Here is a 17,440-nt window from a genome sequence, read left to right as displayed (position 1 = left end):
TATGAGACTTTTATTGTGAAACTTTTTTTTTTCAATAAGTTTCCCCCCATTTTTAACCGTTATGATACTTTTATTGTGAAACTTTTTTTTTTTTTTTACAATAAAAGTTCCCCCCCATTTTTAACCGTTATGAGACTTTTATTGTGAAACTTTTGTAGTCTGTTCGCTGCCGTTATCCTTGTCCGGAGGCTGAGCTGTGTGGTCGGTGGTCTGCTCACACCGCAGGTAATGTTCAGTAACATTCAGGTGCTGCAGGGATTCAAACGCACCACACTCACCGGGAAACATGCGGAGGTTAAATAACAGCAGCACGGAATAAAAACGGGAGTTCAGAACAAACAAATCAAAGTCACTTACTTTGGACCTTAACAGCTACTTCCGGTTCGCTAAAACTACAAAACAAAGTTATTAAAGAGACAGTACAGCAGGGAGGTCCAAAGTACGAAGATTCATATCATAATATTGTAATGGACTGTGTGTACACTGTGACTGTGTGTGCACTGTGACTGTTGTGTTTAATTAAGCTGAGCTGCTGTGTTGTTGTTAGAGGCTGTAAAACCTGTCAGTCATGGCAGTTGCCATGGCAATGAGGGGCGTGGACTAGCCACCACCTGTTTTGTTTCTTTTATTGTTTTGGTTTCGGTGCACAGTAACCTGTGATCCAGATCAGGAACAAAGTCCAGCAAAAACACTTGCTTCGGAGCTCCATTATTCCAGGTTGCTACATTTTTATTTATTTATAGCCTGCTAGGATTGTCAGGAAGATCTGTCTCTTTTTGTTTGACATAATGATGCATTTGAATCTTTATATCTGTAGATGTGACACAAAACATGACTTTTTGAATGAGTGTTAAAGACAAGAGTACAAGAGAACTTAACAGACTTTGCATGGCTCATAATAAGTCATGTTTTTCTTCCAGATTTGTCTCAACTTCATGTTTAACTTGTTCCATGGAATGTATTCTTTGTTATCTGACTCCAGATGTGACAAAAAATGGTTACATTGTCATTTAAAATAATAATAGTAATATAATTGTTATAGAACAGTGCATTTACATGTAACTTTTATTGGTGTTGTGCAGAAATTGCTGAAGTCAAAGGTCAATGGTGAGGGTCAGGAAGGAAGAAAGTGTTCAGGAGCCTCTGATGTCTTATGCTGTATTATTTAATGACGCTTGGCCATCATTAGAGACACTCTCAAAGTTCATCAGAAGTGCCTGAGTCGGTCTCACATTCTGCCCAACTCGTGTTGGTGGATCGACTTTAAACCCAAAGATAACACCACAAAAACTACACGCCCAGAATTAGTCACAGAGAATGTCTTTACCCATGGAGGTGTTATTGTCAACATATTCTAGTCTGGAGACACAGATGTCTGTTTACGCAGATTAGAACGTCAACAGCAAACTATCTATTATGTCTATGAAGGCAGCAACAGGCCTCTTCGACCCAAAGCTGAACAACTAATACTGCCGACGACCTCAAGGCCCACACGTGACCTCGTGTAACCTAAGGATAGAAAATTCCATAACAATTGGTAAATTTTTTTCATTTTTAAAATGTTATAATTGGCCCCCGGGCATCTTCACATTGTCAAATCTGGCCCTCTTTAAACCCCTGGTGTACGTAGACAGACGTTACTCCTTCACCTGGACTTAATGACGTAGTTTAAGTACAGTTGGGAGCGTCTGGATGCACTTGTACTTCTCAACAGTTCAACAAATCAAGTCAGTCAACCTGTTTTAATGGTTTCCATTTGCATAGAAAATAAATATAAAACTGTGTTAAGAAGTTAACCCGTGCTAAACATCTATACAAAAACAAAACTATATAAAAAAAGATAGAAAGTGACTGTAGAAATAACTATGAGATAAAACTATAAATGGGGATTTAAGGACTGTGTGCAGGTAAATGAGGCTGTAAACACTTTTAAGTAACAATCCCTCTTTGGTGAAACAGCTAACAACTGAGAGAGGTCTGAACTTTCTTGTAGATCTTTATAATTTTAATCTTTATTTTCAGAAGAGATGATCTCCCAAGTCAGACTGAGGCTGCTGCCGAGCACCAGATGCCTGTTTGATGAGCCTATTCAGGTGAAGGTGGCCGGGCTGGAGTCCAAACAGGTGGTCACCATGAGAGCCAGATCCACTGACGAGAAGGGAGTGTTGTTCAGCTCCTCGGCCACCTACAGGGCTGATGGGAATGGGGAGGTCGACCTGGAGAGAGACCCCTCGCTCAGCGGGAGCTATGTCGGCGTCGAACCCATGGGCCTGCTGTGGTCGATGAAGGCAGAGGCTTTGCACAAACGGTTTCTGAAGATGAGTTCACTGAACCCCCACGTGGTGAAGTTCTCCGTGCACGAGGAGGAGGAAGGGGAGGGCAGGATGCTGGCGGAGGCGACCAATGAGAGGTTTCTGATTGGAGATGGAGTCAGCCGGCTTCCCGTCAAAGAGGGGAACATTCGGGGAGTCCTGTTTACTCCTCCAGGTTGGTCTTCTGTGTTTGAGTCAATGCTGGAACATTCACTATAACTTTTGATGCCTCTTTAAAATGTGTCATCCAGGTGAAGGTCCATTCCCAGCTGTGTTGGATCTGTACACTTTGGGTGGAGGTCTGTCTGAGAAAAGGGCCGCTCTGCTGGCCAGTCGAGGATTCATGGTTCTGACTATCGCGCTGTACGGTCACGATGACATGCCGAAGAACATCAGAGAGGTCCATCTGGATTATTTTGAGGAGGCAATAGAGTTTTTAAAAAGACAAGATAAGGTGAGTTGTTGAAATTCAAATCTCTGAGAATCTGTGTTTGATTTTGTGGTTTTTAATTTGCTTGTTTTTCCACAGGTGGGCAGCGAAGGAGTCGGTGTAATATCACTTTCAAAAAGTGGAGATCTCGCTCTTTCAGTGGCGTCTTATCTGTCAGGCGTTGATGCCACAGTCTGGATTAATGGCTGCTGCGCCAATACAGCTTTTCCTCTCTACTATAAGAAGAGCAAGATCCTCCCTCCATTAATGTTTGACATCAGCAAGATAATTCCCACTGAGTCAGGGGCCGTCATGGGCAAGTATGCTCTTAATAATCCCCTGGCAGAGGAGAACAAAGACTGTCTGATACCCGTCGAACAAGCCAAGGGACGTCTCCTCTTTGTCTCTTCAGAGGACGACCTCAACTGGGACAGCAAAGCTTACGTGGACGTGATGGTGGAGCGACTGGGGCATCACGGGAAGGACAACTTTGAGAGCGTGTCTTACCCCGGAGCAGGACATTACCTGGAGCCACCCTATGGTCCCTACTGCCCCTCAAGTTTGCATGGTCTTGTGGGTAAACCACTCCTTTGGGGGGGTGAGCCCAAATCCCACGCAGCAGCTGAAGTCCACATGTGGAAGAAGGTCCAGGAGTTTTTCAGAGCACACCTGAGATGTGATAGCGCACAGACAAAAGCCAAATTATAGATAGAAATATTACGATATCCTGGCTGCCAGTTAACATTAATTATTACACAGCTTTGTTGAATACTTGATTCTGATGGCCTGTTTTGTATAGCAGGCCGGTGAAACAGATTTCTTTATTAAGTAGCAATGTACTTAGATTGTTGTGTAATAAATCCTGACAGGATGATGCAGGTCTGACAACAACAAGCTACGCTTTATGTTTTGTCATGAAGAGAATGATTTAATGTCTGATTGGCTAATCACAACCTGATGCAGAGTTGTTACTCTCCTCAACACTGAGAAAACATGCCAAGATTATTTTGCATTAGTTGGGATAATTGGCCTGTTAAAGCTATCAGCAGTCTCAGGAGTAGGACCACACCTCAACTGTGCCACTTCAGACAAAGCTATAACCTTTCCTCCTCTATCACTCTTGTATTCTGTATCTCTCTCACCCATCCCATTTCTTTCTCCTCTTTCTGCCTCTCCATGCGGTCCTAAAGGGGTTTCCATTGTGCCCTGGTGTTTCGGCAGATTCCCCACTAAAGCTTCCCCACAACGCAGAAACAGGCTGACGAAGGGTTCAGGCTTCATTCAAAATCTTATGGTGTGGTCGCTGCTAAAAACTTCAACTGCAAATGGAAAATTATCAAACAGGAACACAAGACAACAAACACACAGTGTCTAACGTGTGGATCATCAGGGTGCCTGCAGCATGTCGGAGCACAGTGGCACTCCATGGACACCAGAGGGAGTCTGCCAAGTACTGCAGCTCAGGTAGACTGCTACATTTGAGGGGAAGGAGCCTTCACAGATAGTGTCCTCTCTCTTTCAAAGAAATAATGTTTACACTGTTTAACACACTGTCTATCTTGTAAACTGTCTATTAACGGGACTGTGATTATAAAACTGTAATTTTATATTTGTACCAGAAGTTTTTTTTGTTTGTTTTCACAAGATGACGTCATGAAGTGTGGAGTACCTCAATCATTCAGTGCAGCTTCTTGTAATAAAAGACTAATATAAATAAAATGTGAAGTGCTCTCTGTTTCTATGTCACAGTGAATTAAGCAATTATCAAACCTCTTGAAGAAGAGACCTGAAACGGTGCATGCATTCCTGTAATGCTTGCAGTATCATTGCCATCTAGTGGCCACAGTGATGATTGATAGACTCCAAGACAAGGGGAGTTTATTATTCAGACAAGGCAATTTGAAGTACTTTACAGGAGTATTGTATGCTAGAAAGTATTGCAAATCTTATGCAAATAGAATATATTTGCAAAATCTGGCACAAGAATACAGCTTTAGTATGAGTGTAATAAAATATCTTGTGTCAGTATCAGGATGTTTGCTCTTTGATTGCGTTTCCTGTTCAGCCTGCACTCCCTGCTTCCTTGACTTTATTACTCATTAAAAATACAGCAGTTATAGCTCATGTACACAAGGTGCCTGCAGCCTCGACCACAAAACACTGTGAGCCGTGATGGATATCCTGTCAGAGGCCGACAGGCATTTGTTCTCAATCAGAAAAGCAATGACAGACTCCTGTAAGCTTAAATTATAGTAATGAAAACAACAGTGTGGTGATGTAGTATGAGAGTGTAGTTTCTGTGTTTCTGTTTACGCTGCTGCTGCTGTGACTGTTGGAGCGATGAGATTTACGATGCAAGCACAGCCAGAAGAACAGCACACCAGGAAAACCACCTTATGAAAGTAAAGAAAAGCCTCGACTGAACGCAGTGAGGACTTGAAGGAACGAGTGACAGAAAGTTCAAAGGTGGCTGTAGAAAGGAAACAAGCCAACGTTCAACAGGAACATTCGTTACACGTTAGCCTTATCTTTGTTAAACAAATGAGGTGCTCACATTTTATGATTCAGTACAGATTTGATATCAGTTTCAATCAAGTGTGTTGGAGCTGTAAAACTAGTAGAAAGGGCTGAACAAGAACTGCAGTGCTTGTGTTTCTACTACATGTTACTGTATCTCTACACAGGTTCTGACAGGAACTCGGTTCAACCTTAATCTTATGGTTCTGATGCTTCATCTCTTAGTGAAGGTACAGTATTGGAAAGGCCAGAGGCTGATGTATCGAGCCCGCTAGGGACAATAACATGTTATCTCTCAAGAGCAAATGAGATAGAAAAGATCTAGGTGAGATAGTTACCGATAAGTCATGTTTTGTTTCCTGCCTCTCTTTTCCTTTACAGTTCTCTTCTTCTGTTGTGTTTTGCCGAGGTTGTTTCGAGGTGACTAGCAGCTGAGTCTAACCTGATGGGTCTGAAGGGAAGGTTTAAACATTTATAAAGCGACAAAAGCTTCACAAATTTCCATCAAATGTTCTTTGAATGTCTGAAATAATAAAGAGGAATATGTGGTGGTACCTGCCGTATTGCTGATTTAAAATATCTGTGTATGGCAGTGTTTTTGAAAGCGATGTTATGCTAACTCCTTGACTGCCCAATGGTGGAAAAGTGCCTCAGGGTTCTGTGTTGGGTCCTTCATTATTTGCCATTTATATAACCACCCTTATATTTTTAGCAAATTTAAGGATATCTCTTATCACTTTTATGCTCATATGTTATCAAGCTGTATGTCTCTTTTGAGTTCTCTGACTGTCATTAAAGACTGGATGGCTAACAACTTTTTGAAGTCAAACACAGAAACGACTGAGGTCTTTATCATTGCTTCTGACTGCATAGTTTCAGAGGTTGATCGGTGTATTGGGTCCGTCTTTCCAGTTGTAAAATCTTGGTGTAATGCTTGATCTTTTAGTACTTTGAATATAAAACTTATAAAATCACTGACTAGCTAATGTTTCTTCCTTTTCACCTGCCTCAGCAAGTCATCTCTAGACTGTCTACAACTGGTCCAGAACGCTGCTACGAGGCCAATCAACCAAATCCAGAAGAATAACTCACATCACATCCATCTTATCTGCTTTACACTGTCTTCCAGTCAAGCTCAGGATTCATTTTAAGGTTTTTGTTTGTACATATAGAGCCCTGCAGGGTCAGGCACCAGCATACTGGAACACACTTCGTGTAGACTTGTAGTGTTTTAATGTTGTGTTGTTGTTCATGTTTTATTGTTTGCTTCTTTATATTCTTCTGTTCTTTCATTTTTAATATTCCAGTAAATACGTTTGTGGCCTTGCTCCATGAAAGCATCTATAAATAAACTTATTATTGCTAGTTAACATTACACCCAGGAGTTAAAGATGCAGAAGTTTCTCTAAATTCCTCCCAAACATCATATGTTTGCCCAGTAGGACATATTGTATTATGTAATAACAGAAAAGGGAGTGAAAAGGTTACACACAGTATAAATTCCCGCATGAGTCAGTACATACTGTTCTGGTACATTGAGAGGACATATCGCTGTCTAGTGGCCACAGTGATGAATGACAGGCTTGTGAACTCATATTTGGATAATTACAGCAATTAGCAGACAGACTAATATGATATTAAGAATCTGGGAGAAAGACAAACAGAGAGAGGCAGATTTCTGATCCTTTTAATAAAACATCCCACAAGAAAATACAGTGAACATTTCAAATGCAAACATGTGGCAACTATAACACCTTCCAAGACCTTTTTGTCCTGCTGCAACCAAATTCAGATGTGATAGTATGAATTGTAAACTAAACACAGAACCTCAGATTACAGAAACAACAAAGTTACATTCAAAGAAACAGAGAACACTGTTCAAAGCTAGGCTTTCAAACTCTCTTCAAACTAAGACAAAAAAATAGTTAAACAACGTGTTTAATTATGTGATTAAAATCGTGAAGAGACAAATACTAGCAGGTCTGTGTTGACACGTTAATAGGCGCCAGAGTACCATGTACAGTTAATACAGTTGATGTTAGAAAAAGGTTGTGTTCAAGTATAAAGTCATCAATCAAACACTGAATCATTTGCTTTGTTGCAAAACACTGATTTACGGTTAACCGGCAACCAAGACGTCTTCTGTGTCGTAATATCTGTATCCATTATTCTATCTTTGTTTATTCTTTATTTCAGTTTTTATCTTTTCTCTGTGCGCCATCACAGCTCAGGTGAGCTCTGAAAAACTCCTGGACCTTCTTCCACATGTGGACTTCAGCTGCTGCGTGAGATTTGGGCTCACCCCCCCACAGGATCGGTTTACCCACAACCACATGGAAACTGGAGGGGCAGTAGGGACCGTAAGGCGGCTCCAGGTAATGTCCTGCTCCGGGGTAAGACACGCTCTCAAAGTTGTCCTTCCCGTGACGCTTCAGTCGCTCCACCATCCCATCCAAGGATGCTTTGCTGTCCCAGTTGAGGTCGTCCTCTGAAGCCAGGAAGAGGAAACGTCCCTTGGCTTGTTCGATGGGGATCAGACAGTCCTTGTTCTCCTCTGCCAGCGGGTTGCTCATAATATTTTTGCCCATGACGGCCCCTGACTCAGCAGGAATCATCTTGCTGACGTCGAAACTTAACGGAGGGAGGATTTTGCTCTTCTTATAGAAGAGAGGGAAAGCAGTATTGGCACATAAGCCATTGATGCACACAGTGGCCTCGATGCCTGGCAGATAAGAGGCCATTGAAAGAGCGAGGTCTCCACTTTTTGAAATTGACATTACACCAACTCCTTTGCTGCCCACCTGTGAACAAAACATGAAAAAACAATCAGCAAAATCAAACAGAAACTATCAGCTGCACAGATGATAACTGCTTGTAGATAAAAATGTATAAAACTGTGGCAGATTCTCAGAGATCTGAACCCACCTTATCTTGTCTTTTTAAAAACTCTATTGCTTCCTCAAAAAAGTCCAGATGAACCAGGTTGTTCTTCGGCATGTCGTCCTGTCCAAACAGCGCGATGGTCATGACCACGAATCCTCGACTGGCCAGCAGAGCGGCCCTTTTCTCAGACACACCGCCGCCCAAAGTGTACAGATCCAACACAGCTGGGAATGGACCTTCACCTGGAGGACACACAAGAAGAGAAGATCGAAATGATGTTATAATAAAGCAGCAACACCAACTGCAACTGCATATCTGGCTATGGTGGCCTTGAGGGCCAGACAATGATTGGTTGCCTGACACTCCACTGAGATAGACCAACCTGGAGGAGTAAACAGGACTCCCCGAACGTTCCCCTCTTTGACGGGAAGCCGGCTGACTCCATCTCCAATCAGAAACCTCTCATTGGTCGCCTCTGCCAGCATCCTGCCCTCCCCTTCCTCCTCCTCGTGCACGGAGAACTTCACCACGTGGGGGTTCAGTGAACTCATCTTCAGAAACCGTTTGTGCAAAGCCTCTGCCTTCATCGACCACAGCAGGCCCATGGGTTCGACCCCGACGTAGCTCCCGCTGAGCGAGGGGTCTCTCTCCAGGTCGACCTCCCCGTTCCCATCAGCCCTGTAGGTGGCTGAGGAGCTATACACCACTCCCTTCTCGTCAGTCGATCTGGCTCTCATGGTGACCACCTGTTTGGACTTCAGCCCGGCCACCTTCACCTGAATAGGCTCATCAAACAGGCATCTGGCGCTCGGCAGCAGCCTCAGTCTGACTTGGGAGGTCATCTCTTCTGAAGCTGAAGATCTGTACGGAAGTAAACAGAAATAATCAGCATAATGATACACCACGTAAAATGATTTTGGTTCTTCACTAATCTGGCTGGTGAAAGTTCGATGCTCTACTATTTTCTGTGTTTTGTTCATATTTTGTACTGAAAACTCTTGTGCTGCTTGCACACCACTGCAGCTCTGTATATACATTTATTTTTATGTGCGTTCTTTTATGGTTCTGAAACTAGGTGTAAATGTGCTGAATGCAGCTGATAACAAGGGTCAAAATCCTTGTATATGTCAACATACCTGGCCAATAAAGTCAATTCTAATCAGATAAAGTCACTCCCTGAATTTAGTGGCTGTGATGTTTGTTGTGTGATTTGAGGAACAAAGGAAAGGCGTGACGGCGTTGTGTTGTTTCAGTTCTGCCCAGTTTTATTTGTCATGTGTAGCTCAACGCTGGGTCAACAGGTCAGCTCTAGACTCAGACAAAGGAAGCACCAACACTTCTGTCTAGTGGGGACATATGTCCTTATTATAACGATTAAACCAGTGTCTCACAACCTTTTTAGGCTTATTGGCAAGTGTAGTTAGAGACTTTTGTTGCATTTCAGATGTCTCTGAGCAGTTTCACCAAAGAGTGACTGTTTCTCTGAAAGTTATACATCCATTATCCAAGACTTGACAGATTTATTTTGTGGCCTGACCTCGAGTTTGGGAACCGTTGAACTAGACCTGTTGAATAATAGAGATGCAACACTTCCAGGGACTTCTATTGTAATCAGAAAAAATAGTTCCAGCATTGAACGCCATTCAGTTTTTCACACACACGCTTCCTGATAATTTGCAATTATTTTTGACATTTTACCACACTGGCTGCTCATAGATCTGATAATAGGCAGCTGAGCGGAGTCTAAATTTAACTCATGCATGACCAGCTTTCAGCCTTGGCCTTGAAAAGGGACTTAAAAGTGAAACAAGCTTAGTCAGTGTGAGGGTTTAGCACCTTAGATACAATAAATCATGTGTAGTCTGCTGGAAGACCACCCTAAAGGCACTTCACTGTGTTTTACAAACCATAGGGGGAACCATGAGGGCAATATGTGATGTTTTTCAAGCATGGGAGCAACATGAGGGGCAGTTGCCACACCTGCAGAAAATCTAATTCTTTTTGCCACTCCCCAGAAGTAAAAAAATAAATGCTTTTATATTTGAATATATGAGTATGTACTATACATTAGTACATAGAGTTTACATTTACCTGAAATTGCTGCAATTAATTAAACTCCTTGATGCTGCATGAACTATGTGAGTGGTGGTACCATCATAGTGAAACCACTCACCACCAAAAGTGAAATAAACCCACACAAAGTGTGCTAGCTGCTTTCCCTGAACAGAGACTCTCTGCACTGAGCTGACCAATCAGATCGTTACGTACTGAACGTAACGCACACCTTGACTTGCATCCCTCCACGTACTGCACAGGTAACAAGTTTCTGCACAAATGAGCAAGATTTTTTTTATTTTTGAGACCAATTATTGCATCTTAATGAATGCAACACCCCACAGTATAATCACTGCACACAGTTCTCTGAATAACTCTTATTTCTGTGCTATACATTTGGATAACTTACCTGAGACGGTAACGGTGGACGCAGCCTGTGAGGTCGGTACGAACAGGTAGAAACAGCCTCCAAACCACCGTTACTCCAACTTATATAACTCCATCTGAGGTAAAGTAAAGGTCGCTTACGGTCGGTGACTTACACTGAGGCTCCTTCACAATAAAAGTGTCAACAACGGTTAATGGGGCAGAATACTTTTATTGTGAAAAGACAGACTGGAAGTGTGATGTTGCATTGATGCAAACTTGACTAGGAAGCCCCCACCTCCTCCTTCAGACATGTGAGCAGAACAGCCGGGCTGCAGAGAAACAGAGTGACTTCCAGTAAATGACCCAGATCCAGATCCAGATCCAGCTGACACACTGATGTTATGAAGTCATCTTTATTCTCTGTAGACTATTCATGTTCTACAGTCTGATTTAAATAAATTTATATATATAAATACATATATTCTAATTTCTATTTTTTATTTTTTTTTAAATAATTTTGCCTTTTGCAAAAAAAAAAATCTTTGCACAGGTTTATTTTAAATTCAAATGTATCTTCATTGGTCTAATTTAAATGCATGTTTACTGTGTCTGGATGCTTGAATTCCCCTTCTGCATCAATAACACCGGGGAACACAATTTTTGTTGAGTTAGGTCTGAAAGCTGTTTTAAACAAATCTCTGGGTGCAGAATCCAAAACTGATCTCAGTTTTTCTCTATCATGTCAAGTTTTTGAACTATAGCATCCCCGTTTTCTTAAAAACTATGAAAGATACTGTGCTTAACAGACATGTGCTTTGTTGAATCCTCGTGAATTTCAAAATCTGCATCATTGCTGTCAGTAGAAAAAAAACTGACTGCAGTTTTGGAATCAGCATGACAATTTTAGTTTTAATCAGCATAAAAATCATTTTCTAATTGTTCCCCAGTGTAAAGTATCTCTGTTTTCTCTTGATACGTTATAGATGTATTACTACATCACCCTCGATTAGTAGCTGAATGTCATTACAAAGTTGAACAGGTGCTTTTGTTTTGTTTTTTATTACAATGCACAACAGTCAAAAGGCTCCAGATGAAGCTGCCAACATTGCCGAGGGTCTTACTCACTCTGACGTTTTGGTGTAAACTAAAAAGTGAAACTGATTTTGATCATTCAGTTGTGATCCTCACGGATAAACTGAATTACAAATATCATTCGACACTTGACAAACAACAACAGGAGCATGCTATGACCTTATTTATCATTACTGTATTATTTATATTGTATTTTAATAAAAGAAAAAGAGCAGATCGTGAATTTGAGGCTGAGCAGTGCTCCGGTTTGAGTAGCATTTGTTGAAAACTTATGCACTGAGCTGTTTAAAGAAGTTTACCAAGTGAAACCATGTTTTTATGAGGCATTCAAAAGAATTGCATGTTTAGTTGGAACTACTGGGTTTGAAACTGTTTGCCATAGACTGGCTAAGAGAAAGAACGAAAGACTAACGCACAAGATAAATACATTACTTATTTAGGTTTATATATCTTTTAAGACAAGAGGAGATAAGATAGAGCATCATATATGCTGCAGAGGCGTCACATTCTCTAGTCGCAGGGCAAATACCTTTCACTTTCTCTTCACAGCGTCAATAAGTTCAAGCTCATGCTTCTCTGTTTAATTACACTCAGTTGGGTGGAGGCAGCTTTCATTGTACTCGGTGAAGTGGTAGGCCGTAACAGAAACATATTCTAATGTGCATCCCCAACACTTATTGGTCACCACCAATGTCTAATTGAAGGTTTTATCCTTGACCCTATGCATGATGCATGATATGTCATCTCACACTGAACATCAAGATCTCCAGGAGGAGGTCTGTTCCCTGCTGTGTTAGATTTGTATACCTTTGGAGGTTTGTCAGAGAAAAGGGCCTCTCTGCTCACCAGACAAGAATGTGTGGTGATGTTTGGCTGTGATGACATCCAGAAGAAGATCCAAGAGGTTTGTTACGAGGATTTTTTAAGAAGAACCTTTGAATAAGGAGGACTGGATTCAGAGAATCAAAGTTTAAGTGGAATTTATTATTCTTGTACAAGAAGGAGCGTTTAACAGTGCAACACACAAGAGGGTTACAGAGAAAAGGCTCCTCGAGGAGCTCGGTCAGGTGGTTCTTATACAATTCATTCTCAAAATGGGCTGTCTCGGACATCTTCCCACTGTCAGTTTCCTTTTTTGGTTTTCCCCTTAGTAATGAGCATTATGTTTCTTGTCCAAAATGACACTTCCCTTAACCTGTCTCTCTCGTCCTTGAACATTTTTTAAATTACCTTTCCCTGGCAGCTTCAACAAACACATGCTAGATAAGGGAAGTACACAAGATATGCAAAAAGACAAAACACACACACTCCCTCTAAGAGTTAAAACATCTGCAGCCCAGTACAATCCTAATTTTTATAATAACAAGGTTGTGTGGATTATTTTGAAGAGATGAAACAGTTTAATAAACACCTATTCAAGGCAAAGTCTCTCTGTTTCAGTGCCCCCTTTCTAATATAAGAATAGCCAAATCAACCCTGCATTAATGTTTGACATCAGTAAGATTATTCCCACTGACTCACGGGCCGGCAGCGATGGATGATCCCCTGGTAGAAGAGTCTGATCCCCACAGGACAAGCCAAGGTTTTCTTTTTTGTGGCTTCAGAGGACGACCTCAACTCAACTGGGACAGCAAGGCTTACATGGACAAGACGGTTGAACCACTGTATGGACCTCACTGCTACGCCAGGCTGTGGGTAGAGATGTGATGTTGGACATGATGCCATATTCCAGGCACCAGCAGCTGAAGTCCTCATAGGGGAAAAACCTCCAGGAGGACATTCGAAGAACATTTCATTGAAAACCGTGAAGCTGTTCACCTCAAAACAACCTCTGCAAAACACAACAGAAGAAGGAGAACCAAAGAGGAAATGAGAGGCAGGAAACAAAACATGACTTATCGGTAACTATCTCAGCCCCATCTTTTCTATCTAACTCATGAGAGATAACAGGTTATTGTCCCGAGCAGGCTCGCTACAGTGCAAATTCATCAAGATAGCAGAACCGGCCTTGATCCACCTGCTCGCTTTATTAAGCAGCATTGTTGAAAAGCTCTTTCTCTCCCTATCTTCTGTTCTTTGTGTGTGTGTTTTTATCTGGCTGCTCTCTTTCTGCCATTTCAGTTGGACAGAGCTCTCATCAGCCTCTGGCCTTTAAAAAAAAAAAAGGCAGGGAATTATTTGTTCCTCTGCTGTGCTTCCGCTAAGAAGTGCACAGGAATCAGAAACCTGAGGCTGAGGTTGTATTGAGAGACAGTCACATGTGAAGACAACAAGACCGTCCATGCCTGTTTACCCATGTAACAACGTATTATGTAATAACTTTTTAAGTATGTTGTTCTCATGTGGATTTTTGGGAAGCCAACAGTTGGTTGGTTATTCTGTAATGTACCTATACTACAGTTTAATCATAAAACTTCCACGTTATTCAAGAACTTCTGCAATATGTAATTTATAAAGTATGGCTGATTACATAAGACGCTGTACGTCTGAGTCGGTCTCTTTCCTGTAAACACAGCCAGTCAGATTCTTGCACCTGTCACAATATTTATCCAATAAACTTGATCCTGATCTAAAATCTGCACTAAGTCATAAAATGTGAGTCTCACTCTTTTAACAGAAAGATAAAACGGTTGCTAACGCGAGAGCTTGTTTCCGTTCTACAGCCACATTTGAACTTTTGAACTTTCTGTCACTCGTTCCTTCAAGTCCTCACTGTGTTCAGTCGTGGCCTCTCTTTACTTTCATACAGTAAGGTGGTTTCCCTGGTGTGCTGTTCTTCTGGCTGTGCTTGCATCGTAAATCTCATTGCTCCAACAGTCACAGAAACAGAGAAACTACACTCTCATACTACATCACCACACTGTTATTTTCATTACTATAATTTAAGCTGTCATTGCTTTTCTGATTGAGAACAAATGCCTGTCGGCCTCTGACAGGATATCCATCACGGCTCACGGTGTTTTGTGGTCGAGGCTGCAGGCATCGTGTGTACATGAGCTATAACTGCTGTATTTTTAATACGAGAAGCAGAGCTGTGCTGGTCTGAGCTGTCTCTGCCGTGTATTATTAGGCTGTATACGTGCAGCAGCACACAATGTGTAATTAGCTCAACAGGCTATGGGCAGATGGGAGGCATTTATTTGAGTGAGATGAGACGAAAAGGTCGTATTGTGAATGTTTCCATCGCTCCTGTACTTCAGATTATGCTGTGAATGAGCAAAACTGGTTTATGGATGATGTTGGCGTCAAACAGCAGGACAGGGTGACATAAAACACTCTGTAACTTTGTAAAAGAAGAATCTCCTGCACTTTGCTCAATAATGCATCACGCCTCAGCCTCTTTATCTCCTCTGGTTTCCATCATCTTTTATCACGATTACTATCTGAGGGGAGATCCCACAGACAGAACTTTCGTCCAACTTGATGTCATCATTACATTTGATAATATCCTTCTGATTCACCCCTATGTGAAATACATTTCTACCACAGAAATGACCGTCTCAACCTCAGCTGGGGCCTTTTTGTGGCGTTTGCATGTTCTCCCCGTGTCTGGATGGATGAAACAAACAAAAACCACAAAATAAAAAAAAGGTATACAGGGTGAGGAGGTCCGCCAAAAGATTGACTGTTGTTCTGGCTTTTATGCATGGAGACCACCGGGTCCAGGTGTGTCCCATGCTGCTGATTAAAGTCCTAATTCGGTCTGTAGCCCTGCAGATAAACAAGGGAAGAAACGGCAGAGGGGCCGTCACACTTGAAGGAAAATATAGACCACATTGTCCTCAGTGGACGCTACTGTACGGCCTCGGCTGCCAGTTTGGATTCGTCTTGGTCTTGAAAATGTTTCATGGTCATGACTCATGAATAAAAACCCTTTCTCCCTCTCTCGCCTTTTAATTCATAAAAGGCACAAAAAGCATTAAATTCACATCCACTGTTTTCATCCAGCAATATGAATTGCCTTTTCATTTGCATAACCAAGAGCAACTCTAAACCTTTTCCCATCTATGGTCCTTGTTTCTTCCCCTTGCATCCAAAACAAGCAGAGCTACCGTATCATCTCCCTTTAATTCGTTTAACGAGGACACAAGGAAGCAGTGATTCCAGAAACATTTATTCAAATCCCTCCACAGTTCAGTGGCCCGTGCGTTTGGCAGCGTTCCTCAGGCCTTCGCCAAGATGCAGACGACGAAACCGTGTGAGCCAGGCTTTGAAAAACAGCGGATCAAAGACTTCCATGTTTCTGGTTAAGGCATAAAAATTGCTTGTTCGTCCCACTGGGTTCAGTCGTTTAAACTGATCCCAGTGAGACCTGCAAAGGTTCACTGAGACTCAGGAACATGCATGTCCTGCAAGGATTTCCAGGCGTCGGAGCCGCATTAAAGGGGTGTGTATTTATAGTTTTCTGAGTCATGTCTGCTAATCTATGTAGATTTATGTGTTCATGCAAAAGTAAAGTAGATGGGGATAATAAGAAAAACGCACTCATGTGATCAAATCCATAAAACCAGATTTCCATGAATGTTCCTGCCTCTCAGCAAGTGTTCTTATTTTTAAAGCCAGGTCTTGATTTTACTGCTGTCTGCATGAGGTTTATTGCATGTCATGTGTTAACATCTTCAGCACCCCCGATGTAAAAATGTTTATCTAATGATGTAACACTGTGCACATCCTCATGGGGGTGCTGTAGTTGAACATTTTGAGCTTGTGGAGGCGCAAATGCTCCAGTTTGTGTGGACGTACTACATGACTTATAGACAAAAGCTAAATTAAGAGGTCTTGAATTCAAAACTACTCGAGTAAAGTGCAAAAGTTACTCCCTGACGCTGCTGAGCATGCTGAGGCTAAAAGGTCTTGTAACTCTGTGAAATGTTTCATATCTAATTTTATCTTAAACTGGGTTTCTCTTTAGGTTTCTACACCATTCTGATAATCCTTTCTGAATCAGGATACAGTCAAGAAATATTCTATATATTTGCAGCATTTTGCCACAGTTTGCTGATTTTTTTTCTGACAAAGCAGGAATTTTTGTCGCTGTCCAACAATCCGAGCTCTAGGAGGCTGACATCATCTGATTCAGTTGTAATGATCTAAATGATATGAGAGTTTTCCACATATTTAGTTTGTATATTTCATTTCTCAGCATGAAAGTCTAGTGTCCGTTAAAGCTTCCACCGCTCCGCCAAAAAGTTTTTACTCATCAGCTCAACTCAAGCAAGAAAAGTTTCAGCAGCGAGTGAACGTAATTAAAAACTGAACTTCTGCCTTTGTTTCTTTCTTTGTCTGTCTCGTCGTTCTATCAAATCCAGGTACCCAGGTGACGGCGGCGTGCAGGTGCATACTTCACATCACTCTCGTTCCCACCGCTGTGCAACTGCAGAATTAGGACGTGACTCTGCATGAAGGACAAACTGATTACTTTCAGGTTTGAGGAAAATTACAGAGTGATAGTGACTTCAAGAAGTCTTTCTACGTTTACAGTATCTGAATCTGCACAAACTGATAGATGAGTGCACTGGTGAATGGTACATTATAGTTAATATATGTGAATCTGAGAAATGCATTTACATTCTGGACTTCTTCTCTCTTTTGAGCTGTTTTTTTTTTTACATTTAGGTTCAAAAACTGACCTCATTTCCATTCAGGCCTTTCCAACATCCCCTCCAGCCCCGATGACCTGACCTTTCTGCCCACCTCTTCACCTGTTCCCACTCTTCCTCATCAACCCTTCTGTTGCCTGACCTTCTCCACCCACTCACTCACCTGCTTCCCGTTTCCCATA

General features: G+C 41.8%; 2 protein-coding genes across 5 annotated transcripts; one reads left to right on the top strand and one right to left on the bottom strand.

Moving 5' to 3' along the window:
• Positions 1–159: 159 nt before the first annotated feature.
• Positions 160–4,461, top strand: LOC104933607 (acyl-coenzyme A thioesterase 1). 4 transcript variants are annotated; one of them, XM_019264888.2, is made up of 4 exons: positions 160–225; positions 2,023–2,487; positions 2,564–2,766; positions 2,842–4,461. In XM_019264888.2, exons 2-4 carry the CDS (start codon positions 2,028–2,030, stop codon positions 3,448–3,450), a joined length of 1,272 nt encoding a protein of 423 aa, XP_019120433.2. In that variant the 5' UTR covers positions 160–225; positions 2,023–2,027; the 3' UTR covers positions 3,451–4,461. The 4 variants fall into 4 exon arrangements, with proteins under 4 accessions (XP_019120433.2, XP_027143432.1, XP_027143416.1 ...); XM_027287631.1 differs by having other exon boundaries at positions 171–225; positions 2,026–2,487; XM_027287615.1 differs by lacking the exon at positions 160–225 and adding an exon at positions 623–717.
• Positions 4,462–6,930: 2,469 nt separating this feature from the next.
• Positions 6,931–10,735, bottom strand: LOC113747497 (acyl-coenzyme A thioesterase 1-like). The gene is made up of 4 exons (XM_027287475.1): positions 10,607–10,735; positions 8,525–9,003; positions 8,185–8,384; positions 6,931–8,060 (listed from the first exon to the last, which is right to left on the bottom strand). The coding sequence occupies exons 2-4, from the start codon at positions 8,982–8,984 to the stop codon at positions 7,452–7,454; spliced, it is 1,269 nt and encodes a 422-aa protein (XP_027143276.1). The 5' UTR covers positions 8,985–9,003; positions 10,607–10,735; the 3' UTR covers positions 6,931–7,451.
• Positions 10,736–17,440: the final 6,705 nt, after the last annotated feature.

Source organism: Larimichthys crocea, chromosome II, assembly GCF_000972845.2.
Source record: "Larimichthys crocea isolate SSNF chromosome II, L_crocea_2.0, whole genome shotgun sequence".
Lineage (NCBI taxonomy): Eukaryota > Metazoa > Chordata > Actinopteri > Sciaenidae > Larimichthys > Larimichthys crocea.
Note: the sequence above shows the minus strand (reverse complement) of the source record. Positions and strands in the feature narration are given on the sequence as shown.